The sequence below is a fragment of the Dendrobium catenatum genome, unplaced genomic scaffold (genome assembly GCF_001605985.2).
Source record: "Dendrobium catenatum unplaced genomic scaffold, ASM160598v2 fragScaff_scaffold_621, whole genome shotgun sequence".
NCBI classification, from domain to species: domain Eukaryota; kingdom Viridiplantae; phylum Streptophyta; class Magnoliopsida; order Asparagales; family Orchidaceae; genus Dendrobium; species Dendrobium catenatum.
The window spans coordinates 10,169,513-10,197,059 of record NW_021319083.1 but is presented as its reverse complement, the minus strand read 5'-3'; the positions used below and the strand labels follow the sequence as shown (position 1 = coordinate 10,197,059).

General features: G+C 35.1%; 2 protein-coding genes across 15 annotated transcripts; both read right to left on the bottom strand.

The window, feature by feature from the left end:
* Positions 1-447: 447 nt before the first annotated feature.
* Positions 448-27,547, bottom strand: LOC110111770 (tRNA pseudouridine synthase A 1). Of its 12 annotated transcripts, none has more exons than XM_028695137.1 (6): positions 27,391-27,547; positions 27,206-27,305; positions 7,128-7,267; positions 6,521-6,883; positions 6,326-6,388; positions 448-938 (listed from the first exon to the last, which is right to left on the bottom strand). In XM_028695137.1, exons 1-6 carry the CDS (start codon positions 27,457-27,459, stop codon positions 699-701), a joined length of 975 nt encoding a protein of 324 aa, XP_028550970.1. In that variant the 5' UTR covers positions 27,460-27,547; the 3' UTR covers positions 448-698. The 12 variants fall into 12 exon arrangements, with proteins under 12 accessions (XP_028550970.1, XP_020699431.1, XP_028550971.1 ...); XM_020843772.2 differs by having other exon boundaries at positions 448-935; XM_028695138.1 differs by having other exon boundaries at positions 6,338-6,388.
* On the bottom strand, positions 13,386-17,450 carry LOC110111771. Of its 3 annotated transcripts, XR_003700830.1 has the most exons (4): positions 14,120-17,450; positions 13,944-14,015; positions 13,548-13,688; positions 13,386-13,449 (listed from the first exon to the last, which is right to left on the bottom strand). XR_003700830.1 is itself a non-coding variant. In XM_028695141.1 (3 exons), the coding sequence occupies exons 1-3, from the start codon at positions 14,436-14,438 to the stop codon at positions 13,669-13,671; spliced, it is 420 nt and encodes a 139-aa protein (XP_028550974.1). In that variant the 5' UTR covers positions 14,439-17,450; the 3' UTR covers positions 13,547-13,668. The 3 variants fall into 3 exon arrangements, 1 of the variants encoding a protein (XP_028550974.1); XR_003700829.1 differs by having other exon boundaries at positions 13,944-17,450; XM_028695141.1 differs by lacking the exon at positions 13,386-13,449 and having other exon boundaries at positions 13,547-13,688; positions 13,944-14,024.

The following is a 27,547-nucleotide window of genomic DNA, read 5'->3' as shown; positions in this document are numbered from 1 at the left end:
AATTGGACTTCTCGATCGGGCTAGACATTTATTATATTTTTATCTTATTTTTGTTAACAATTATATATTTAACCTACTTTATAACGCTCAAGACTCAACCCAAACCTATTACTAAAATATCAATGGACGAGCTCAATTCACATACTTTCATGCAGTCATACCACGTCTAAGAAAATTTCAAATCTTTATAGCTATAAATCTTCTCTCTCTTTCCTCTCTTTTTTTTCTCTCTTTCACTTTATATTCTTAATATAGCTGGGGCTGATTTTTTGATAGACATGGATTAATAAAGCTTCATCAAAGCTCATGGGGCCCAAATGGGTTCCGCCTCCATAGACCGATGAAGCAGCATTCAAACTGAATGCTTTAACCGCAGGAACCTTTAACAGTGATGCAAGTATTCAAAGCATTTCAATTTGATTTCCAAGCTATTCAAGGCAACATGAATGCATAAAGCCATTGGCGGATTATTGAAATGTCAAGATCCCACAATAGCTGATAAAATTATCCAAATCAAGTCGCAACTAAGAAAAATTAAATCAGACGCCAATCTCACAGCGCTCAATCCCAAACGATACACCAAGAATATACAATAATGCAGTTTAGGAGATCCATTGTTCAGAATAAAGCAAATAAGCTATGAATTATCAAATTTATAAAAATTGAGAAGAAGCAAAATAAAATGCTACCACGACAATTCAGTAAAATGGGAGCCTACATTTACTCGCTGTTTGAAGCCTGCCAAAACTAGAAGCCGGACATCCTGCAGGAGCTTTCAGGATATCGTCACTGTAATTAACAGACATGAGACAAAGTCCATGAGGAGGAGCTGACATCGCAAACTTGGCAAGCTCTCGGCGGTTACGAGCAGCTAAGATCTCCCGTACCACAACAGGAGGCAGTACTTCACGGCCAATCTCGATCAATAAAGCAACCTGCAGCAGAAAAATAAAAAAAGAGAAAATTCACAACTGGGTCTGCTAGCTGAAACAACGACACAACGTGTATATACGGGGTTGTGACAGTATGATCTTGAATTCATCAATCCCCTTAGCGAGCAACATGAAGTTCTTCGGAAGTAAAATTTCTACTTTTGTCTGAAGAAGAAGATACACGGCACGAACAGCAGGAAACGAGAGAAGGAAAACGTAAAGAGCCTTTTCCACTATATTTTCATCATCTGATTACAGGATACACTTCCCTATATATAGATGAAGGAAGAGAATAAAGAAACAAGAAAGTACATTTAATGGTAATAAAAGAAAGTACGGTGACGTGGAGAGTCCACGTCAGCCTTGTGGTTAACAGCCCCCCGCAAACTTATGGTTAGGAATCAACGATAAGTTTGGAGGATAGATCTTTGAAGCACTATTGTGTAAGCGGTTTTGTAAAAACATCTGCGAGCTGATCTGTAGGGCAAATATGATGGACAGAGAGATGCTTGCCCTGAATGGAGTCCCTGATGAAGTGGCAATTGACCTCAATATGCTTTGTGCGGGCGTGAAACACAGGATTGTTTGCTAGTGCTATTGCGGAGGTGTTGTCGTAGTAGATTGTTGTGGGAGTGATCTGAGGTAGATGAAAGTCTTAGAGAAGTCGTCGGAGCCAGAGGACTTTGGATGCTTCAGTGGCTAAGGCGCAGTATTCGGCCTATGTGGAAGAACAAGCGATCGTGTTTTGTTTTGTTGACCTGCCAGGAAATAAGAGAGTTACCTTAAAAAATTACAATAGCCGAATATAGACTTCCTGTCTTGGTTGTTGCTAGCCCAATCCGTATCTGCGTAGCCGCGGAGAGTGAGGTTGTCCCTGCGAAGAGGTAGGCCTGTGTTGAAGAAGGCGTTTGAGAGCATCGAAGAGAATGTTGAAAGGATTGTGCATGTGTTGACATAGCTGATGAACCGTAAATTGGATGTCTGGGCGAGTGAGAGTTATGTATTGGAGGGAGCCAATTAAGTGAAGATATAATTGAGAGATGGCGAATGGTTCATGAGATTTGTCAGTGGTGGTGATTTTACAGGATGTAGGTGTGGATACAGGTTTGGAATTTCGCATTCCTGCGTGTTCGATGATGTTCTGAGCGTAGGATTGTTGGTGAAGGAGTATGCCGTAGGACGTAGGAATTGCTTGGATACCGAGAAATTGGGATAGGGACCCAAGATTGCGCATGCGGATTTTTTTCATGGAGATTAGACAGGAGTCTTAATTTCAGTGGTAGAGTTCCCAGTTAAGTGAATGTCGTCCACATAGATAAGGATATAGATACGAACATTTCAGATTTGTATGTGAGAAGGGAGTGATCAGACGAGCTGATGTTAAATCCAAAGCTTTGCAAGTGATTGGAATGAGTAGAGTACCACTCTCGGGGTGATTGTTTGAGACCATACAAAGCTTTATTTAATTTGCAGACATAGGTAGGATGAAGAGAATCATGGAAGCCCGGGGTTGATGCATGTAGACGATGTTCGAGAGCTTTCAGTGGAGGAAAGTATTTGACTCGTCGAGCTGATGTATTGGCCAATTGTTGTGTAAAGCAATGAGGATAATAATACGAATTGTTGGCATTTTGGCGACGGGACTGAAGGCTTCAGTATAGTCTATGCCTTGTTCTTGGTTGAATCCTTTTGTAACCAATCGAGTTTTGTAGCGAGTGATTGAATCGTCATAATTAAATTTGCTTCGGAAAGTCCATTTACATCCCAGGACATTCTGGTTTGGCGCGGGTGGAACTAACTCCCAGGTTCCTTGAGCTTGAAGAGCATGGAATTCTTGTGACATGGCTATACGCCATTATTCGAGCTTGGCAGCCTGATTGTATGCGGTTTGTTCAGTGTGCTGAAGGACGCGAGCAAGATCGAAAATTTGTTTGGGTTTGAGAGAGTCGGTTTTGAATCTGGTGATCATGGGGTGTAAGGAGGATTGTCGAATGGCTTCAGGTGCACTGAATTTCGGACAATTTTGTTGAGCCAAGTGAAGAACCGTAGGGTGATTATTGGAAGAGTTTGAGCTGGGTGTTGTGGAAGTGCAGTTTTGGCTATAAGTAATAATCGTGGGTGTAGATGGGATTTGAGGATGAGATTCTTGATTGTGCCCATGAGAAGAGTTCAGATTGGTGATGGATGAGGGGAGTTTGGATGTGGGAACGAGTAGAAGAGGTGGAGTTGTGAGAAAATTGGAGGGTGAGTCCAATTGTTGAGTAGATTGGTTGTAGTATGGAAAGATAGCCTTGTTGAAGATGACGTGGCGGGATGTGCAAATTTTATTTCTTTTTTGGGTCAAGACACTTGTAGCCATTTTGGGAGGAAGCATACCCAATGAAGACGCAAGGATACGATAGAGGAGACAGTTTATTTTGGGAGTAAGATTTTAGCCAAGGGTAACAAAGGCATCCGAAAACTCGAAGATGGCTATAATTTGGTCAATTTTGAAGGAGAATTTCATAGGGAGATTTATTGATGGTGTTGTGAGAGGGTAGACGATTGATTAGGTGAGCGACTGTCAAGAGAGTGTCCACGCATAAGTGTTGTGGGAGAGAGGCTTCAATGAGTAGAGAACGAGTTGTTTCAAGTAGGTGACGGTGTTTACGTTCTGCCACTCCATTTTGAGATGGTAAGGACAGGTGAATTGGTGAATGATGCCACAATGCTAGAGAAGGGTCTTGATTTTGTTATTGATAAATTCCCCACCGCCATCAGTACGCGGTTTAAGAATTTTGTATGGAAATTGTCTTTCGACCATTCTCTGAAATTCAAGAAACTTATTGAACACATCAGATTTATGGACTAGAGGGTACACCCAAGTGTATTTGGTAAAACCGTCCATGAATAGAACGTAATACCTATAGCCCTGAGTAGAATTAATTGCGGAAGGGCCCCAAATGTCAGAGTGAACTAAAGAAAGGGGGGACGTAGTTACACTTTGAGAATTAATGTATTCTAACTGGTGTTTTTTGCCATTTGAAAGGTTTTATATATGTTGGATTTACTGGGAATACAAATGATTGGCTGGTGTTTAGCTATGATGGAGAGAGTGTGGGAGGACACCGAGGACGGGTGTCCTAGCTGACAGTGCCATAAGTCTTGAACGGCTTGGATGGAGAGAAGAGCTAACTGAGATGTTGTGGAATCTTTGTGAAGACTGTTGTGGAGCAGATAGAGGCCGTTAATACACGAACCCTTGAGAAGAAGGCGGCTGGTCGTCTTGTCCTTTATTTGATAGTCATAAGATGAAAAAGTGATTAGAAAGTTATTATCGGTTGCTAATTTAAGGCTACCTGTAGGTGTAGGTAGCATTCCTTTACCAGTAGTGTGTATTGATAATTGATGACCGTTACCGAGAACGCCTTATGTAGAGCCATTGTAGATTTGGGGATTTTGCAAATGAGTTGGATCGGACGTGAGGTGCATGGATGCGCCGCTGTCAAGGAACCAGTCAGGCGGTGTGGATGAAGGCGGAGAGGTAAAGAGTGCAGATGGTGGGTCTGTGTTGTATTGTTCATCATGTCGGTGCCAACATTTGATGGTCGAATGGCCATTCTTGCCGCAAATTTGGAAAGTGACCGTGGATCATTGGGTTCTGCCTCTGCGAGATGCATTTGAGTTGTTTGATGAGTGGCCATTTGATCGACTGCGAGAGGAGAAAGATCTACTGCGAGCACGTCTACGAGTTGCCATCAAAGCCATTGACCTGCCAGAGATTTGTAATGAGTGAAGTTCTTTGGTAGTCTCATGCGCAAGGTTGAGTTCTTCGCTGCATAGCAATGTGTATAATTCGTCCAAGGTGATCAGACGAAGATTTGTTCGGATAGCCATCTTGAAAGTTTGGTAGAGAGGTGGCAGACCATTCAGTGTATAATGAATGACATCTTCGATGTAGACCGGAGCGCCAGCAGCGGCGAGAGCATCAACCTTCGCTTTGACGTCGAGAAGGTATTGCGTCATGGATTTGTCTTTCATAGACAGGTAATGTAACTTGTTCTTGAGTTGAATGATTCTTGAACGAGTTGAGGATTGAAGTCGCCGATCTATTGTAGACCAAATTTCGACACAGTGATCAATTGAAAGAATGTAGGGTAAAATTGCGGGTGAGATGACGGAGTAGAGTGCCGCTGCGAGATTCTAGTCAAGAAGAATCCAATTGATGGAGCGGGAGTTTGGATGAAGCTGGCCATCTTAGGTGGGAGTAGATTGGGGTGGACACGTAGTTGAGCCGTCCAAGAACCGTTCGAAGCCGTTTGTGCGGAATAGTTTGAGAACTTGGGATAGCCAAAGAGGGTAGTTCTCGGCGGTGAGAGGTTGAGCGATGACATTCTTGATGTTACTCATCAAGAATTTGAGGGAGGATGGTATTTCTGGTGAAGTGATGGCATCGCCTGGTTGAGGTGCGTTAGATTGGTTGGTTGAAGATGTTGGTGTAGAAGAATTCATTGGGAAGGAGAAGGGAGGGTAGGATCAAGGCTCTGATACCATGTAGAAGAAGATACACGGTAAGAACAGCAAGAAATAAGAGAAGGAAAACGTAAAGTGCCTTTTCCACTATATTTTCATCATCTAATTACAGGATATACTGTCCTATATATAGATGAAGGCAGAGAATAAACAACAAGAAAGTATATTTAATGGCAATAAAAGAAAGTACGGTGACGTGGAGAGTCACAGCCTTGTGGTTAACATTGTCAAATATATGATACAACAATTCAAGTAATCGTTGTGCGTGCAATATGAAAACCATTTCAAACTTTCTCAGTGAGTAGCATCCTGACATAAATTTTTGAGGTAAGAAGTAATTATCATTCTTTCATGTAAGAAAACAATCCAAAACACATCAAGAAAAAATGATCCCAAATAAGTAGCCAAATATCCTCAAAAAGTCAGCACACAATCCATCCTCAATATGGATAGATTTATTGTAGTTTAGTAAACAACTTATTATTGACTCTAACAAAGAACTTGACAGCATCAACTTTCTTTATCTTCCTTGTGTATTTCAGTTCATACCAACCAATTGACCAATAGAAATAATCAAATTAAAGCATCACCAATAGAAATAATCAAATTAAAGCATCACATTAGAAGCATTTCTTTATTGCTCAAGGGGAATTTCTATGTTCAATATAACATGCATTAATCATCTATCATCCATCAACAAGTTTTAAGTCAAAAAAAAAAAAAGTTAAAATTAAAGCAAACATGTCAAGAATATTCTGGGGAATGTTCACTATTAAAATCCATGAAGAATTTCAATTTAATATTGAAGTAACTGATGACAGAATGTAAATGAAATAAATCTAATTGTGAGGATAAGTGTCATCGTGAAAACAAAAACTGACCATGTTTCTTACTTGTCTATATAGAAAACCTGTACCTTCAACCTCAATTTGAAAAACATGATCCTGCAGATAACATGTGGCAATAAAAAAGGAAGGATTGATAACGGAATCAATAGAAGCAAAAATAATAATAAAAAAAATATTTATACAACAAAAAAGCATGTCCATAGAAATATATGTGGTTCCATGAAATACCATTTCTTTGACATGAAACTGAAAGATTTCCTTAACAGGATTGACCAATCCATCACTGTGTGACACATTAGCGAAAGAGGTGAAGTCATGCCTACCAACAAAATATGATGCAGCCTCCCTCATGACAACTGGGTTCAGTTTATAACCACTATGGTAGGCATAACGACTTTGAAATGGATCCATGATCAGACCGTTGTAGATCTTATAATGATATAACTTACTAATTGTGGAGAACCGAGCATGAAACTCAGGACATGCAGGACTGATTTCCCTCACTCGGATTTCAGAGGGAAGAAGGCCATTAAGTGCAGCATGAATGCTCTCCAAGCAATCATAATTAAAAGGAGTGATAAAGTGGGCAACCTGGCATAACATGATGGATGCATATTCACAACATAGTGTTATCCAAAATTTCAAATCAGAATAAATCGAGAGATTCATAAAGCATTCTTCAAGAATTTAATATAGAATAATGGATGAAAAGATCCAAATTGTTTCCACAGTAAGAGAAGAGAAACATGAAAACTTTTGTAGCATCAGAGTGAATAATATATAGAAATATTCTGTAGCATCATTTTCTAGAATTTCCACTCAAGAAACTACAAACCTGACCCCACGCATGAACACCAGCATCAGTTCTACCTGCACCAACCAAATGAAGCTGTTTGCGATCAAGTTTTGTGATACGCGTCAAGGCTTTTTCTATAAGGCACTGTATTGTTGGTGGTGATTCTTGGTATTGCCAACCTGTAAATAGAATTCAAAGAACTTCAGAGAGAATGAGAGATCATAGAGAATAAAAATATGCTGCAGCAAGCTCTGATTATAAAGTAGTTATCAGTTCACTTCACAGTTCAATGATCTATAAGCATGAAGCAAATAGAATACTGGTCAAATGATCGACTAGTTAGTGCTATGGTCGTCCAAATAAACAGTTCATGAATCTGAATCTCTATCAAATTTCAGCATAATGAGCACAGCATGTTACTCTGACATAATCGGATTTTACTTGATTTCCTATAAATATCAGAATGAACAGGAACGGAAGAACAAGGCAAAAGCTAACATTATTGCCTTAGTGTCAGCTATTAATAAGAACCTAACATGGGTAAATTTAACTTCTATAAACAGAAAACATCAATATAAAAGAAGTGCAGAAAAGAATTCAATAAACGGAACAACATATAAATTTCTTCAACATACAGAAACAAAAGGCCTTTCACGCAAACATATTTTGTTGAGATTGCCATTTTCTACTAACACAAACACCACACATTGTTGAAATTGTATTAAAAAAATTTTAAAGACCATAAAAATCTTCATCAGATTAAGTGAAACTACTGATGCACAGTTGACAGTTGAAGCAACCGAAAAGACCGAACAAGAATCCCATTTCTCACAGGATGGCAGCTGCTGCTTGCCCCCATTCATGCCCATCTCGTTCCAAAAGTCCGGTACTTCTCTGAATTAGTGCACCTCTGACACTCTAAACACTCCGTTTAAGGAAAGAAGAACCATAAAAATTTCTGGTCCTTGGTGCCCTTTTGTAACGAATTAATGCAAACAGATGATTTTTTTTTTTTCCTAAATTATTCTGAAAATTCACTGATTAAAACATCAATCCAATGTTGACAGCATGTTAGAGCATGACTATTGTGTATTTTGATAATCCCAAACATAATTTAAGTTGACCTATTTTTTTACTAATACATTTTTATTCGGAGGTGTTTAATACAAACATTGAAAGTGCACATTAGAAGAAAACTTACAATGTCAGGTATGTTTCAACCAAGACGTACAAAACTCGAAGATTGTTTGTAGCTCAAGCCAGACTTAATCATACACGGAGCAACAAGAACCGAAATAAAATTTTTATTTTTCAATTTTATTGGGTTTTTGTCACTTAAAACGGCGGCCTTCCGATGACCCGGTTAGGAGAGTAGAGGTATTAGATTTGAATTATGTTAAGAAAGGTAGGGGTAGACCTAAAAAGACTTGGTTAGAAAATATTAGGAATGACCTTTCTTTATTAGATTTAAACGAGAATTTGACTTTTAATAGGACACAATGGAGAAAAAGGATTCATGTAGCCGACCCCACGTAGTGGGATAAAGGCTTGATGTTGTTGTTGTTGTTGTATTGGGTTTTTGTCATATGTAATCAGATTTAGAGATTAAAAGACAGCACATACATGACAGTTTTAAAAACAAAATTAGACTTATCAAAATTAATTAATACAAATTGATCAAAACTGATTCGTACTATATAATATGGAGAAAAGAATCAAAATGATCTATTGACTCTTTATGAAAGACCAAAATAATCCTAACTATATTAAAAGATCATTTTAGTCCCTTAACTTCTTAAAGACAAATAATAATAATAATCCCACAACAAAATTATTTTAATTCTTTTTAAAGACTTGAAGTATCAAAATGATCCCCTAAATAATATAGTTGGGGATCATTTTGAGATGTCATAAAGAGTCGATGAAAATTTTTGATCTTTTTTACCATGTAATATGCCTTAATATGGATTTCATGCTAAGATCAATTTGCATTAATTATATGATCTCAAAAATTGGACTAATCGTACAATACAATCAATATTTCAAATGACTAAAATGCCAAAATAGTTTCCTTAATTAGAATAATTAAAAATTCAAACTAATTGTATTGGACAATGTGCATCATATTATATGATGATATTTTTAATTAATCTAATTAACCAACATAAATCAAGGGCAAATGGGACACAAATAAAGTTAAATTAATCTTACTGAAACATATAGAAAATAAGGAAAAATCAAACAAATCTCTCTTTTTTTTTTTAGAATTACGATTCTATTACATGCTGCACTTAATATAAATATATTTCTTAATGCCCTAAAATATGAAAGACTGAGAAAAAAACATAAAAGTTGGCCATATGGGACACCCTCAAGACAACCATGTACCTTTTAAAACAAAAAAACTACATTCATTCTACATGCATAAAACTAAGGAGAATATTGACGACAAAGATAACATTATCCGAAGCATGACTACAGGAGACTTGAAGTGATTGAACAAGGTGTAAATAGATCTAGAAATCTATGATAAAAGTAATCATAACAAATCTCTACTGAGAACGGAATTTAACTCTTCATTATCTTAATAAATTTAATTTTCATTTGCACACTGGCATTATTTGATTTCTTGTTTACATATATCTTATTTCAGTCAGGTGTTGACTGCTAGAGTCAGGTTGAAGTCAATCAATGAGAGGGAGTTGATGGCCATCATTTTGGCCATCCAGAAGTGGCGGCCCTACCTACTAGGCGAAGCATTTCATTATCAAGACAGATCAATGGAGCTTGAAATACCTGCTAGAATAGCGGATGGTGACAGAGGAGCATCAGAGGTGGTTGTCCAAGTTGTTGGGATATGATTTTGAGATTCAGTACAGGCCAGGAGTTGAGAACAAGGTGGCAGATGTCTTGTCCAAATGTATGGGAGAGCTGCAGATAGTGGCACTATTTATTCCTTTGATGTTAGATTGGGAGGCCAATAGAGAGGAAAGAGCTAGGGATGAGGATTTGGGAAAGATCATGGCAGAATTACTGAGGGAAGAGGGTAGCCACCATGGGTACTCATTGGAGGGTGACAAACTACTATATCAAGGGAGGTTTGTGATGCCCCATATCTCGATCCACATCCCAAACTTACTCCAGGAGTTTCATGGAAGTGCTGTTGGGGGCCATTCAGGTGTGCAGAAGACATACAAGAGCTTAGCTTTGGAGTTTTACTGGAAGGGGATGTATAAAGATATAGAGGAGATGTGTCGCCTCCCTTTCTTTTTGCCGCCCAAAGTAGTGGCCCCACTAGGAGAAAATTAAGGAAAGAGGGATGGGTGGCTAGGGTGAGAGGGAATTTTTGAATTAGGGATGTTTGAATTAGGGAATTAATGTATGAATAGTATGACTTATTTAGGGTTAGGGTCATGCATGATTTGAGTTGTTCTCTTGGAATCTCTTTGGTGTCTTGGGCTCTAGATTCACAATCTAGAGATTTGGGAGAGAAGATGAGGATCAATTGTATCTTGCTTGGAGTTTTTTTGGCTTTGTTCCTACTATTGCAATCTATCGTTCCTAAGTTGATTTCCTCCAAATTTTCTATTTTTTCTCGCTGTTTTGACCAATTATTGCTAGGTTTGTTTGCAAACTCAAGTATTACCCTTAGGTTTACTTGCGAACTCCTGTATTTCCAATAAGACACCTAGTTTCAAAGCCAAGTAGCTCCCATTAGAAATCTAAAAAAAATAATTAGGGTAGTTAGATAATTCTCCGAAATAATAGACCCCAAAGAACTTCACCTAGTAACACAAAAATCAGTTCTAAAGTAGAAGGGGATAGAGCATTGTAAGGCAATGGCTTAGAAGTAGTAAGGAGTGAGAAGAGATAGAGAGAAAAGATGAGACAGACCAAGGAAGTACCAGTAGATGTACAAACCAAAGAAACATCAGTAGATCCTTGCTTATCTCTAGAACAATCTAAACCTTATATCGCATTTGATAAACCAATTAGAAAAATTATAGAGAGAACACCACCACCACACCCACATAGAATATAGAAGCAAATTTTGGATAAAAAATTCTCTAGATTTTTAGATATCTTTAAGAAGTTAACTATTAACATTCATTTCGCTGAAGCCCTTGAGCAAATGCCTAATTATGTCATGTATATGAAGGAAATCCTTAGCAAAAATCCGAAGTTAGGTGATTATAAGACTGTTGCTCTTACTGAAGAATGTAGTGTAATCTTAAAGAGTAAACTTTCTAAAAAGATGAAAGACCCTAGTAGCTTTATCATTCCTTATGCTATAGGGGAGAAGTTTTGTGGAAAGGCATTGTGTGATCTAGGACCAAGCATTAATCTTATGTCTTTATATATCTTTAAGAGATTAGACATAGGTGAGGTACAACGCATGACTATCACTTTGTAGTTAGCCAATGGATTATTTACTTACCATAAGAGGCTGATAGAGGATGTATTGATTAAGGTAGACAAGTTTATATTCCTAACAAACTTCCTTGTGTTAGATTTATAGGAAGATAGGGAAATACCAAGTATTTTAGGTCGACCTTTTATAGCTACTAGTAGGGATATGATATATATCAAGAAGGGGGAATTAACAATGAGAGTTTAAGATGAAGAAGTAACATTCAATGTTTTGGAGAATCTAAATTTCCCAAACAATGATAGCGAAAACAATTGTTATAGAGTCGATGTGGTAAAGGAGTGTGTAGAGGATGTTTTAGATGATATGTTGGCTTTGTAGCGTTGGATCAGATGTTAAGTATGAGTGATATTACTATCCTCCTAGGAGTTAGAAATTTTCTTGAGAGATATGAGACCTTAGATACTTCAGTGTTAGGTAAACCTTTGAAGCCATCTATTTTTGAAGCACCCACCTTAGACCTCAAACATTGCATAGCCATCTTGAGTATATATTTTAGGATGACTCATCAACATTACCGGTTATCATATATGCTAATTTGGATGAATTCTTAGAAATCATAGAAAAGCTTTAGGATGGATAATAAAATTCATTCAAGGGATAAGTCCATCAGTGTACATGCACAAGATCCTACTAGATCAAGATTGAAAATGCAAAATTGACTCACATAAGAGGTTGAACCAATCCATAAAGTAGTGAAGAAGGAAATGCTTAAATCGTTAGGCGTAGGATTTTTTATAATGAATGGATTCCCAATTCATTGTGTGAATAAGAAAGGATGATTAACTGTAGTCACGAACGAGAAGAATTAACTCATTTTGACAAGAACTATGAGTTTATGCTTACATAAAAAGGAGTTTTAGAAAAGGAGGTTGAGAAAAAGCCGTTCAATAAAATGGAGTTTCAATAATGATATATATTTGAGTAATAATTTTTAAAGTGCTTATTAATACTTGAAAGTAAATTTAAATTGTTTGTTTAGAAGTTCTGCTTTTGAGATTTAATTATAAAAGACAAAATTGCCAATGAAATTTATGTACACGTAATTTATATATATATATATAATATATAACTTTCTAAGAAATATTTAATTATCTACTAATTTATAATATCAAAAGTTTTCATTTTTAACTCATAAATTTTTAACAAACAACATAATTTTTATTACAAATATGATAAAATTTAAATCAAATTAATTTATTATTATAGTTACAATATTTCGTCATTAATTTTTTTATTAAAAAAACTCAACTTCAACTAAAAAAAAATTTATGTTGAAAGGTCAACATAGTGATCATTGTCAAACCAATTGAAATATCTACATTATTTAGGAAGAAATATCAGTCATCATATTATTAAAAAACGTTTGAAAGATCTAATGGAGTAACATCACCTCCAAAATTCGAATTCTACATGAGTTACGTAACTTTTAATAACCAGGATACGATAAGCAAGCCAAAACTGATTTGAAACATCATAACCAGTACATGTGCTACTTCATAGTCAGCTCAATGCTTTTTTAAATACATCAGACATAAACAATTTTTTTTAAATTATAGATACAATTGAACTAAATTACACTCTGAAGAGATAGACCATAGAACCTTTCATATATTCATAATGATTTTATATTATCATGGACCACTGGATGCTTCAAAATTCATCATTCATAGTATAAAACTTGAGAGTCACAGGCATCGGTGCAAGTTAACCAAACAAGATAGTACGAAATAACATGGGCTTCATGATAAAGACAAAATGATTACAAATTCTGAAATTTACACATAAAATTGTTCTAAAATATTAAATCAATAAAACTTCAACAATTATTCATCAAAGGTATAAACAAATAGCATTACAAATACTTTCCTAACTAAAACATAAGCAACCATGTCATCATCTCCTTCTCAGGATGATAACTGAATTTGTTTCCTGTTACAAAAACATTTAAACAAATATTTCAGCTTTTTTGTATTAAAATATTTGGAAATTCATATTTACAAAAAAAACAATTTGCATATTCATTATACCTGTTCTAATTGCATAGTTCAAATGCATTTTTCTCTCTCAGTTCAATCATTTCATTCACCCCATCATCATCACCAGACTCTACTTCAGCATATAACACATTACTTTCTTCAATTTGCTCTCCTACTCTGCATTGATATGCCCTGGATGAATAAAATTTTCATCAACGTCACAGTCTATGAAATCTGGATCATTTCGTGATATATGGCGTCGAATATAATTATGTAATCCCATGGTACCAACAACAATAAGACGCTGTTTCTTAAAACTATAATTAGACATATCTCTTAATATTCCCCATTTCTTTTTCCATACACCAAAGGAACGTTCAATTACACTTCTTAGTGAGGAATGTCTACTATTAAAAAGCTCCTTATGTCCTACAATAGATCTACTACCTCTTCTAAAATCTGGTATGTGATATCTGGTTCCCAAGTATGGCCTCAAATATCCCCTTTGTAGAGGGTAACCTGCATCAACTAAGTAAAACTTTCATGTTCATAAATTTGTTAATTAGTATACAACATAACCTAATTTATAAATATAATAATTTCATTCTATAAATTAGTGATACCTGGAGGTGGTGCAGGAAAATTATATTTCGGATCCATCACTGCATGTTTAAATATACGCACAGCATGTGCCGAACCCTCCCAACCAGGTGAAACAAATGTGAAACACATGTTGAAATCACATGCAGCAATCACATTTTGTGTCAGTGAATGATAGCGTCCAATATAAGCGGCCTGTTCTTCAACAGGGATGCGTGCATCAACGTGTGTGCCATCAATAACACCAATGCAATCTTTAAAGTATGACATGTACCGTGTGTCATTAATTATTTTTTCAGGAATATCATGAAAAAATTTATCTCCAGGTGCAATAATCTCCATTGATAATCAAACTAATGCTTGCAAACCATTATAAAAAAACCTACTAATCGTCTCTGTAGAGTGCTAAAAGCGTTCACATGTTGATCTAATACGCTCAATATGTCCCAAAACATACAAAGTTATTGCAAGTACCTCTCGAGTAGTAATTCTCCGAGTTTCATGTAAACCATATGATGATTCCAACAAAGAAACTAAGTCCATAAAAATAACTTGTGACATTCTGAACATGTTATGAAATCTATTTGGATGGCCATGCAACAACTCACACAACCATTTATCTCCCGTTTGAGCTGATGTCATGCAAGGATTCTTGCAAACATACAATGCATAATAATCATGAATTGCACATGTCGTTGTGAGTATTATATGAGTAAATTCTGCCACTCCTTTACGCTCATTAACTTCTGACATATCATCAAGTACTTCGTCTTCCATAAAATTTAACAAATCCTCTGCCATTATTGATTTGGAACAGTACAAACACTACAAATTACTAAATGATATATAATAATTTAGTGATTATTACTAATAAAAAATAGAAGACATCATTCAGCTGATTACATAAAAGCAGAAATATTAACAGTGAAGCCTAATAGTACTCCCTTCTCAATGATTGGTTAGATAAGAAGAAGAGAGAATATACTTTACTCTCCCCCTAAACAACATCCCCAATATGCTGCTTCATATAAATGGCCTCATGAAGATTGCCTTAAAAGGATTTCATATGTAGCACTGTCCGGCGTTGATTGATGGCCATTGAATGAAGAATTTGAATAAAGGTCGTTGAGTCAATAGAATGATTTAACTATCAAACTCAACTTACACCAGAACAACATTCAAAGAAGGTTAATGCTGTAAGCCTAGCTTCTACTAAGTTTGAACTTGCTCAATAATACAATATCAGTGATGTTGAACTTGCTCAAAGAATGCTAGCAAGTTAGTGTTGTTGAACTTACCAGATAATAATACAAGATCGGTGATGTTTAGCCCTTTTCTGTAAAAATTTTTTTGAAGAAAACTTAATATTAAAAGTAGGGGCTGGAATGCTTTCTAAGGCCTCTGAAGCTCTGGAGACAATGCCATCCTTTCTTCCGGTTGGAACATTCCATGTTGGTCCTCCCTTTGACTCATTGAAATCAAAAGCAAAAAAGAAAAATGTTTAAAGAAGCAGAGACTTAATAGAACTGAATAACTAGACCGGTACTTTTCATCTCTCTCTCTTCCTCCCTCCCTCTTGTGAAAGTATAGAACAGTGCACAAGGTCTTGTGCTTTCTTTTATGTAATTCTGTCTTCTCCTCAAAATACAAGTTTGTGCTTCCTATGGACCATTTGTGATACATTCATCAAAGCATAGCTGATCAAGTACGATGGGATATGGTTGTTCGGTAGAGTAAAACTCTACTTTGTTCTCTCATATACAAATAAAATAGTTTTTTTTTTTTTTAAGTATAGGTAACAATTTTACCATGTTAATAAACAAGATTTTTGAAAAGGATAAATGCTAATTTTTATACTGAGTAGTAAATAAAGAAAATGAAGCATAGAAACTCTTCACATCGAAAAGGTCTAGCAAGCAAAAAGTTCCCGTAATCCAATATTAGGATGTTCTAAATAAGATGTTAAATGTGTGGTGCCAGAACTTTTTCAACATTAGATTATGAAAATAAGTAATTAACTTTTTTTATGGGCTAGAAAGATCTTGTAATTATTTTTTCGAGCTATCTGAACTTCCAATCATTGGGGAGATCCTGTAATTAAACCTTGGAAATTCAAGTTCTGCTCAATTCAAATTCAATCCAAAGCGAGCTTAGCTTGTTAGCTGGCTTGACTTCATCCAATCCATCTTAGGAGATTAATTTTTTGTTGTTGTTGTTGTTGAAGTTTTCACAATTTATAAGGGTTCAAGCAATTAAGGAGAAAATATCAAAATAGTACATCCCATAGACTTAAGTGAATCATTGTAAATCAACAATCATTCAAGCAATTGATAAAACCAACAAGATTAAAATTTCATTTTAAAACCCCATTAACAAGCAAATGATTTAACCACAAAAAAGAAAATAAACAAATCCCATGCATACAAACTGCGTAGAGCAACTGATCTCAGCATTCATAGTGACACCTCATTTCTCACACTTGATCAAGGTCGTTGAGTCAATAGATTGATTTAACTATCAAACTCAACTAACACCAGAACAACATTCAAAGAAGATCAATGCTGTAAGCCTAGCTCAAATATGCATCTTGGTGGGTTTTTTCATGTGGAAATCACAATTGTTTAACCAGCTTCTTAACCAAATAGTATAAAAACACATGAAGTTGTAGAGATATATTCAAATTCTCAAGTTGAGAGTATAATAAAGGTAGCTTCTTTGACATTCAAGGAAAGAAAGTGTCTCCCAAGAACAAAAAGAACAAGCCTTTGTCCCACTACTGAAAGTAGAATGAAGAATTAGTAAAGTAACAAAACATAATTATATCCAGAACCGTATAAAGAAATAAGCAACAACCTAAATAAACACAAAGGAAATAAGTTATTAACCTAACTAAAAACAAAAACAACAACTACAAGAACAGAACATAAAACATGGTGTAAATGTTGATTTCAATTTTGAAGAGATGGAGCTATTAGGTACTTGCTTATTCCTTCTTCTTCAATGGGCAGTTAAAAGAAAGTTTTATCAAAACTCCTTCGAAGCCACCATAATCTTCTTTCCATGGGTATTCCCATGAATATTTCCCGGTTATCCTTATCTTTAAAGTATTCTAAGGCAAAGCAATATAACTCAAAATCGTCAAATATATCAGGAATTTTAGATATCTCTTCTAAAATCTCTAGGATAGTAATTGTTGTACGAGTTTTATTTGATATACTTATGGCAGAACTTATATATTTTGTAGCATCCACGAGGTCCTCAACATGATTTAGAAAAAGTTCTCTAGTACCCGACTTAGGAAATCAAACTCTTTTTCTTTTACGCAATAATGTGGCACTCTGTTGTGATCTTTATGTATCGTAGTTGCTTGTAGGCTCATTTGTAGGAACATGTGAAAGATGTGTTTGTTCATCTTGAGTGTACTCTTCTTCTTCATATGAGATTGCGTGATTGTCATTTAGTTCTGGGGGAAGTACACCAGAACTAGGAATCCAAACATTCTCCCCAGTTGCAACAATACGACTGAACATAAGATCCAACTTCTCTTCCAACTCTGGTGGTATTCCATTGAAACGAAACTTCTTAGCATTTGGCATTACCTAAAGTACAACAAATGATTAATTATGAATCATGCGTTATATTACGTAAGATTTGGTTTGAATTTAGAGTATAAAGTGAATGATTTTAAATTTGAGAGATACCTGCAATTTTTCATTCCACCAATCATTAGAAGCATCAACTGTTTTTTTAATTGGATTCCAACCAATTCCAGTCTCGCCTCGCAACAAATCTTTCCATAGCTTTCAGTCTTTCTTTAATTGGTCCCACTTATTTTTAAGTTGGTTTCGGTCATAAGTTCGTTCAGTGCGTTCGTTGAAATTTTTAAGTAGATTTTTCCAACCTTCTTTAGTAATATGCGTAGTTGATCTATTTCCCAGTTCTACTTCTCTTATACATATATCACAATATATTAAAATAATATCTATGTCCCATGATGTAGGTGCACATCCTTTTTTTTATTTCCCATCTAGAAGTTAAAAACATAGTAATATGTTAGTAATATACAAGATCTTATGTAATGTACATCCTTTAAGCGTGATCTAAACAAAACAGCAAGATGCCGTTTTTTTTTTTTTTTTAGGACTACTAATAAAGAGAAAGGAGTGACATTTGATTTAATTATGCCTGATGATAACATTTGAAGAATTTTAATTTATTTTTTTTTCATTAGAAAGTGAGGGGTAATGATATGGCTTAGCAGTAATGGGTTAACAATTATGAAGTTGTAAATATGATGTTCATCATATCGGCATGGGGGACGTTCAGTTCGCGTTTTGAAAAAAACACATCAATAGGCAAAAGCATTGCCTGTTATGCTTGAAAGGAAGTCATTTTTAAGAAGAATCAGAGATAGCATTGTGTGTCACTAAAACAATCTATAAGCACAAGCTAATGCTATTATAACTTCATTAAAAGACTGTGCTACAGTATAAATAATCTCTTCTAACTTACATGCAAATCAAATGTCATCAAAATCGCTATGATTCTTCATATGTCTTTAATTATTTGTTATGTAAGAGGTGATTTGGGTACATTAGCAACAAAACTATAAAAAAAAAAAAGAAATCATGAGGTAGATGAAGGAGAAGCATAAAAATCCTTAGGGCACAACGGTACCTTGAAAGTAATTGCCAATCTAAAGGGAAGCGAGTCTGGTCTAGTTAGGAATAGCGTGGGCTTGGGATCGCAGCAACTGTGAAGTTTGGTCAATGGTTGGGATGAGTAAAGGTCGCCAATGCTAAGACGGACTGGCGTCGGGACGGCTGAACAGATCAACGTCAGCGAGGATGGTGGCTACTGTGGTCGATCAAGAGGAGTGGAGATGGTGAGCCCTTGCGTGCAAAATGGTGAGGAATCGGGAGTCCGGATGGAGGAGCTAAAAAAATAATGACAGTTTTTTTTGTCTCACTATCCGCTGAAGAAGAAGAAGGTAGTTTCGTGGTTTCGTGGGTCGACGCGAGAACGCGGAATGTTAATTCGAACATTTGGGTAGGGAAACTGTGTTGTCTAAACGAATAAGCAGACAGCGAATAAATTTTGTAACCACCCAAAATACGTGGTTTAATAAAAAGTAATTACGGTTAAATTTGTAGTCCAAACAGTTATGACGAAGTGATTAAAACTTATTCAAATGGAAACGTAGAAAATAAATCTAATCAAACAAGGCCTAGATGGAGGATTTCTATAAATTATAGGAAAGTAAAATAAAAAATTAGGAAGGATTATTTTGCATTACCCTTAATAGATCAAATGCTTGATAGATTAGCATGGTATCTTTTCTATTATTATTTAGATGGTTATTCAGGCTATCATCAAATTCATATTATATGAGAAGACCAGGATAATAATACATTTATAGGTCCCTCTGAAACCTTCACATTTAAAAGAATGCCCTTCATATTATGCAATGCTCTTGTAACATTTTAGCAGTGCATGACATCTATACTCTTAGATATAATAGAGCAAGACATTGAAATCTTTATGAATGATTTTTTTTTTGTTTTTTTAATGATATTTGATGTTTTCTTGGATCATTTAGCAATTAATAATTTGAAGAGATGCGAGAAATCTAACCTTATTCTAAACTGGTAAAAATACCAACTTATGGTTAACGATGCATTATCTTCGAACAAAAAATCTTTAAAAGGGGCATAGAGGTCGATAAGGCAAAAATCCAAAAGATTGAGACTTTATCACCTCCTGCCATTATTATTGGAATCCTAAAACTTTTATGTCATACCAATTTTTATAGAAGATTTATTAAAGACTTAGGGGCTGTTTGGTATGCAAAATTAGGAGGGTAAAGTAATTTATTTACACGCATTTCATAAATTATGTCGTTTGGTTGGTTTTGAGCTGAAAGTAAGAAATTCCTCCAAAGTATTAGCGGTGTATTACAGGAGGGCATTCGTGCAACTTCGAAACCCACTCAAATTGAGCGGGTTAGAAATCCTCTCGCGCAAAGCCACTGACCGGCGGGAACGTAGTTCTCGGCGCCGAGGATGTAAATGAGCGCGTGTGCTTTCGCTGTGTCTTCCTCCGGTTTAAGTTGCGTGCTGGAGAAGCATGCGCAAGGGAGTGGACAGAAGGAGGATCACACGTGCTGCAGTTCCAATGTGGTGGCGACCAGGATCGCCGGTTGGGTGGAGACCAATGAGCGCGTCGCAGCATGCGGTTAGATCGAGAGACGTTTGGCATCTCTAGGGATTTGTTACTCGACAGGCGGTTCATAAGCCGGCTTTACTCGCCGGAGTGCTACCAGAGTTGCCCCAAAGTAGTTAACCTCCACTTCAACTTGCGGCCGGTGAAGCTACTCATTTATAATGATTAAGTGACCTTATTTTGCAATTGAGAAAAGAATCAAAATCTTCATTTTTTTATCCTTTTATATTTTTTAATTTAAGTATTGTTGACCATTAGTTGAGCTTAATTATTATATTTGTCTATTTTTTTACAAAAGTTTTCCTTCCTAACTTGTGTGCAGTAAAGGTTGAACGTCGGGAAATGGTGGAGATAAACAGCTTCTGGCAGTCTAAGGAAGTTTGCGCGCCAGAGGCTCCGTAGTTTGCTGGCGGAAGGAGGCTGATAGGTCTTGAGCATATTAACGGTGGAAGCGCTCCGCCGCCGGAGCAGGGGAGGAAGCTGGAAGAGAATGTATCTGTGGATGCAACGCCTCCTCTTTGAGTTTACGACTTAAGGCATACTTGACTGCACTGCAAATATGCTTAGATATTTATAAATTTGTTAGTATGTAATATTCTACTTAAAATATTAATCATTCCATCCACAAGTTAAAGATAAACTAGGAGGAGCAAATATTCGATTTTTTTAGTTCGGATTTTAAGGTCGTTGCTTTCCAGGAAGAGGAAGAAGAGAGCAATGGATGTGACAGTACTAAAAATCCATAGGAGAGTGGAGTCCTTATCCACTGCCCTAAAAATTCAAAATATAAAGGTGTTTTAGACCATAAGCAAAATATATTAACTTAAGTTAATATATTTATGATTTAATTTGATTAATGAAAATATTTTTGTTAATTACTTTTATAAATTTGTTATTAATAAAGTAAAAATATTACATTATTCAAATTATGATTTAATTAGTGCAATCATCATTGATAAAAAAAATTCATTAATTAAATTGTTAGTATGTAATAAAATAAATCAGATATAAATAAATTAATAGATAAAATTAAATCAGCATTATTAATATTAATAAATTAAAAATATTAACATAAATAATTTATCTTTTTAATTTAAATAAATTTAAATTATTGTTTAATTAGCTTGATAAATGACCAAATAATAATTAATTTATTTATTATTTTGTATTATTATAAATACACGACTTTTATAAATACACTAGTTATAATGCCAAAATAAATTAATATAAAAAGCCGCTTTTACTTTACTCTGATTCTATCTAACCAAACAAGGGAAACAATTCTCCTGCGATTATGTTGCAGACAACCAAACAGTCTCAAAGTATTCAGAATGCACTATATTTATTTTATATTGAATTTACTTTACACTGCATTTTCTTTTCAGGCAACCAAACAGCCCCTAGATGATTACGAAACCCTTAAGTCATTTACTAAAAAATGATGTACCATTTGAGTTCGATATAGAATGTTTAATTGCAATTGAAAATTTTAAGAAGTGCTTATTTACCTGCCAACTAAAAAAGATGTGTGATGCTAGTGATTATGTCTTTGGACTATTGTTAAGACAGAATATACAAAATTTTATGTTATTTATTATGCTAGTAAAACATTGAACGATGTGCAAATTAATTATATCACAACTGAAAAAGAATTGCCAGCAATAGTCTTTGCATTTCATAAATTTAGATAATATTTGATTTGCACCTATATTGTTTTCATTGATCACTCTACTATTAAATACCTATCAACTAAAAAAACATTCTAAACTGAAATTGATTAGAACGATTTAATTTCTATAGGAGTTTAATGTAGAGATCTTAGAGAGAAAATGATCTAAAAATCTGACGACCAGTAATTTATCTAGATTAAAAGTGGAGGATTCTATCCATAATAATGTTGACATTAATGAATTTTTCCTTCATGAAAAGTTTTGCAGTGCATGGCATAGCTGTGTCTTGGTACACAGACATTGTAAACTACATTGTTAGTGGTATTATACTATTTGATGTGTTGTAGTACCAAAGACGCAAACTTTTGTAAAATATTAAATATTACTTTTGGGATGACCTATAGCTATTAGGAGGTGTAGTGATCAAATCATTCAGTGTGTCCCTTTGAAACGCAAAAGATTATTAGTAGTGTCACGACTCTTATAATGGCAAGCATTCTGGAGGATATAAAATTGCATCCATAATTCTGCAATCTAGATTATTTTGGCCTACCCTCTTTAAGGATATTAATGAATATGTTAAAAAATATGATAGATGACAAAAGGTAGGTAACATTACAAAATGAAATAAAATGTCTATGAGTTTTATATCAGAAGTTGAGTTATTTTATGTTTAGGGGTTAGATTTTATGGAACCATTTATTCAGCTATTGGGTAATCAGTATTTTTATATAGTTGTTGACTATGTTTCTAAATGGATAGAAGGTTTAACTTGCCCCACAAATGATGTCCAGGTTGTCATTAAATTCTTAAAGAGAACTGTATTTTTTTTTTTTTTTTTGGAACACCTCGAGTGATCACTAGTGATGCGGGAAGTCATTTTTTAAATAGAAAAGTAGGAAATGTAATCTCCAAATTAGGTACTCAACACAAAAAAGCAATTGCTCATCACCCTAAGACTAATGGACAAGTTGAAATTAGCAACAGGGATTAGAATAAACTATAAACCAAAAAGGAAAAACTAATATATTAGAATGGATGATGATTTATGAACTTATAAGACTGCATTTAAAACTTTTATTAGAATGTTTCTCTATAGATTGGTTTTAGAAAAGCTTGTCACTTGACAGTAAAATTAGAATATAAAACTTATTGGGTTGTTACAAAAATAAATTACAATCTTAAGGAAGGATCTTATGGAGAAGCAACTGATACAATTGAATAAATTTGAGGAATTTAGATTGGATGCCCATGAAAATGTTAGGATTAATAAAGAGCAATGTAAGAAATAACAAGATTGTAGGATCATCAGAAAGAATTTTCACCTAGACATGAAGCATTGTTGTATAACTCTAAATTAAAATTGTTTCATTAAAAATTAAAGTCTAGGTGGTCAAGTTCATTCATTATTACTAGAGTACATCTTTATGGAGTTGTATAAATTCAGGATAAAAAGATGGCCCTTTGATTTAAAATTAATGGCATAGACTTAAACCATATCTAGGTGAGGATATAAACTGATCTAGGAGTATCTTAGCTTAAGATCATCTTGAATAAGATTTGACATAGTCTGACAGAAGACTATAAACTTAGCGTTTGTTGAAAGGCAATCCAAAAGATTTTATCTATTTATTACTTTAGCTAGATTAGATTATGTGTTTATTATCTTGATTGTATTCACCTTGCTTTATTTTAGATTTTGTTTCCTAATATAAAAATGAGAAATATGAATGGTGACACAACGCCACATTTGTCACATCACCCTTACGAGTTTGATTTAGAAGGAATATTAATTAAAAATGAAAGAATAGGATGTTATGAATTATTTCATTCGAAAAAAATTTCAATCTATATTATTGTAAATATACTTCAATTATTGATTTTATCATTTTCAAATATTATATTCCAACAAAAGAAAATTGATGATTCAAGTGTAAAATGAATTACTTGAGATATAATGTTTATTTAGGAAATTTGATTATGGAAAAAATGTATACTCCAAACTACAATTATTTTTTATGAAAATACTACATAAATCTATCTTTTTTGTGTAGGAAAATAGTGATACAAGAATCATGATTGAAGGAGCTCCACAATAGAACTAATCAAAGTGTCGCAGTGCCACGGTGCTATAAATAGTGCTGTAGTTGAGATGGACAGAATCCAAGATAGAGAGCAAGGCGTCGAGAAGCTTAAGATACCAGCGTAGCAGCACCATATCGTTGCTGCAGCACCTCGGCGGTGATAGTTAATGATAGTTAAATCGATGAACTGATGAGACGATACGTGAGCCCAATGTTTAAAATTGCGTATTCGGGTATTGAGGCGTTTTTCATTCGTGAGGCGAGGCGTAAGCCTCAAAATCAAAAGATTGCGTAAATATAAAATGATAAATTTTTTATATACTAATGAGTGAATAATATAAAACATAAAAAAACAAAAGATATGAAGTGAAATCAAAATATCTTAATAATAAGACAACATGAAATATAGTTCAACTCAAAATTCTATCTTTCTCAAATCCCAGTATTCTTTTCATTACATATAATTCTAATTTCCAAAAATAAATAGCAATGACATATCACATAAGAACTCATAAGTCATCAGCATTGTCATCACTAAGGGGTTCTTCATTTGAATCATCATTATGGTGAACTGCTCTCTCCGCTCCCTCCTCTCCTATAGAGTCCAATGTCGGGCATTTACTTCAAGATTTATGTAAGTTTTAATATATATAGCGTGAGGCGCAAGCCTCATGCCAGTGAGGCGAGGCGGGCCTCAACTCCAAGTTGAGGCGCAAGCCTCATAAAAAAAACTCGAGGCGTAAGCATCGAGGCGTTTTTTACTGGAATTGCACAAAGGCGGGCCTCAAGGCGAGCCTCATATTGCGCAATTTTAAACCATGTGCGAGCCAACAGGTCGATTCAGTTCAGTGCTAGAATGCCACAAAGTTCAATGCTAGTGTAGTTATTTCTAAAATATATAAATAGGTGGATCATTTCTCATATAAGGGGCCATGTTATGGTAGAATGTGGACAATGAGAGTATATTTTCTTTTTCTTTCTTGTGTGTTATAAGTGTGCGAGAGAGAAGGGTAATATGATCATATCTAATTTTTAGTAGCCTCTCTGAACAATATTGTTTCTATCCCTAGAACTTATATTTGTGTTGGTTTTCATGTGCAGCAAAAAAAATTGTATTTGTTTCAAGCATGTTCAGTAATTAAATATACATTTTACACTACTTGTGCTATGATTTTTATGTGTGTTAAAGCAATAGAATACCTATGTAAAATATGTTATACTATGTTTCATATTTTCTTATGCTTAATTTAACTGTTTAGTTGGCCCCTCATCTTTTAAAATCAAGTGTGATCTATAACTTTGACGAAAGCATAATGAATCAACAAAGAAAATCAGAACAAGTATTAATTAGACCTAGATATAGGCTAATTTAATAATTGGGGTCTTAAGAGTATATTTAAAAATATAATAGTAATTAGAATCTGAACGAACTCCACAGAGGTGAAGGATAACTATTGCTCTGATCCACATAACTAATTGTAATCTATATATTTTATTTGAAAAAAATTAAGAACATCACTAGTTTAAAAATTTCATACATTTATTAAAATAAAAACTCCAAAAATATTTTGTAGGGTAGATTTACTTCTGTTAGTTCACTTTTATCTGGCAAGATAGCTTTTAGTGGTTTGCAAAACTAGTAATCATCTTTTCAAATTAAATTTGATTTAATCATCGTAGGAACGATGCTTAACTTATCATTTTATTACTATGTTGAGACACATACACTTATGTACAAATCCGTAATCTGCATATCTTTTAATAATATTTATAGCGTATCATTAGCTATTGTCCACTGATATCATTATAAATTTCTATCATATCTGAAGGAATTTTAAAATGTACAATTTTGCCATATCTGATGTTAACGCACATTAATGTTTCATTACCAGAAGTCACCAATTGCCGCATACAAAGATTTCTGCTGTGACTATAGTGCTCGAAGGAGTGACTATCTCTAAATTTTTGTCAAAGTTGATGCCAAAACTCATCATAAATCTATTATAGGTATCCACCCACAGCTAAACCAAGGCCATTGCTATTGAGTCAATGCTACATGGGAATACAAACATTAATGTTGATGTCTCCTATACATCTTATGGATCAGGGTGTTGCGTTTTATGTCCCAATGACATATGTAGCTAACAGTGCCAATGTTCAAACAAGCTCTAGATGCATCCATCTTTAGATGGACTTTCTCAAAGGAAATATTTCATTGCGTCTCTTCCACTACTAGGAGGTGGACACATTCTATAGTATTATTCATAACTATTGTATTTTAAAATTTAAAATCCAGTGACTTTCCCTCCGGAGATTTCCATCTAAAGTATTCATATTTTTTTATAGACTGGGTTTGACTGAAATTTCAGGTACAATAAGCATATAACTATCACTCTCTTGATATATCAGAAAGGGCATCTCCGACCGAACTCCAAACGCTTGAATGGCGTCCCTGGCCAACTCCAGCCGAACCGCAAAATTTCCGTTATTTGGCTGCGGGTGAACAGTGGGACGCCAATATTGGCGTTGCACTGTTCATCTCTGTCACCTCTCTACCGAACTTGTCGCGGGAATGAAGAGGCAACCGTTACCGGCAAAAGGGTGAAAAATGGAGCTCGATTGGAGATGAATCATGGCATTTTGCAGTTTCACAGCATTTTGGAGTGAAAAATGAGATTTTCGGTTAGAGAAGCTCAGGGCATCTCCGACCGAACTTCAAACGCTTGAATAGCGTCCCTGACCAGCTCCAGCCGAACGGCAAAATTTCAACTATTTGGTTGCGGGTGAACATTGGGACGCCAATATTGGCGTTGAAATGTTCATCTCCGTCATTTTTATCTCTCTACCGAACTTGTCGTGGGAAAGAAGAGGCGACCATTACCTGCAAAATGATGAAAAATGGAGTTCGATTGGAGATGAATCACGGCATTTTGTAGTTTGATGGCATTTTAGAGTGAAAAATGATATTTTCGGTTGGAGATGCTCTAAGTTAGGAATTCCACAAATAAAAAAAGGAAAAACATATGACCATCACCCAGATCAGAATTTATAGGGTTGAACAGAGAAATAATGCATAATCAAATCTATAATCCGGAAATTTCTTGAGAAAAGCAATGGCTTTGGGTATACGGACCTGCAAACTTTTTTCCGTCGTATGCAATGACCACACGCCACTTATGAGGAGAACTCGGACGCGATAACGTCGCCAAATCCGAACCATCATCTCTGTGTCTCTAGAATGGAGAGGAAATCTAATAGCAGAACCAAAAGAACAGGAACAACGAGAGAGAGAGAGAGAGAGAAAGGGAGAGAGAGTACCAAGCATTTTGCAAAAGATAAGGAGAGTCGTTTTGGCGAATAAGAAAAACCCAGCACGGCAAGAGCCATTTGCAGACCGAAAAGATGAAAACCGTGGCTATTTCAGGCGTTACTAGACCACACTAGGTTTTAAGTTAAGTATGATAAATAGGATTTT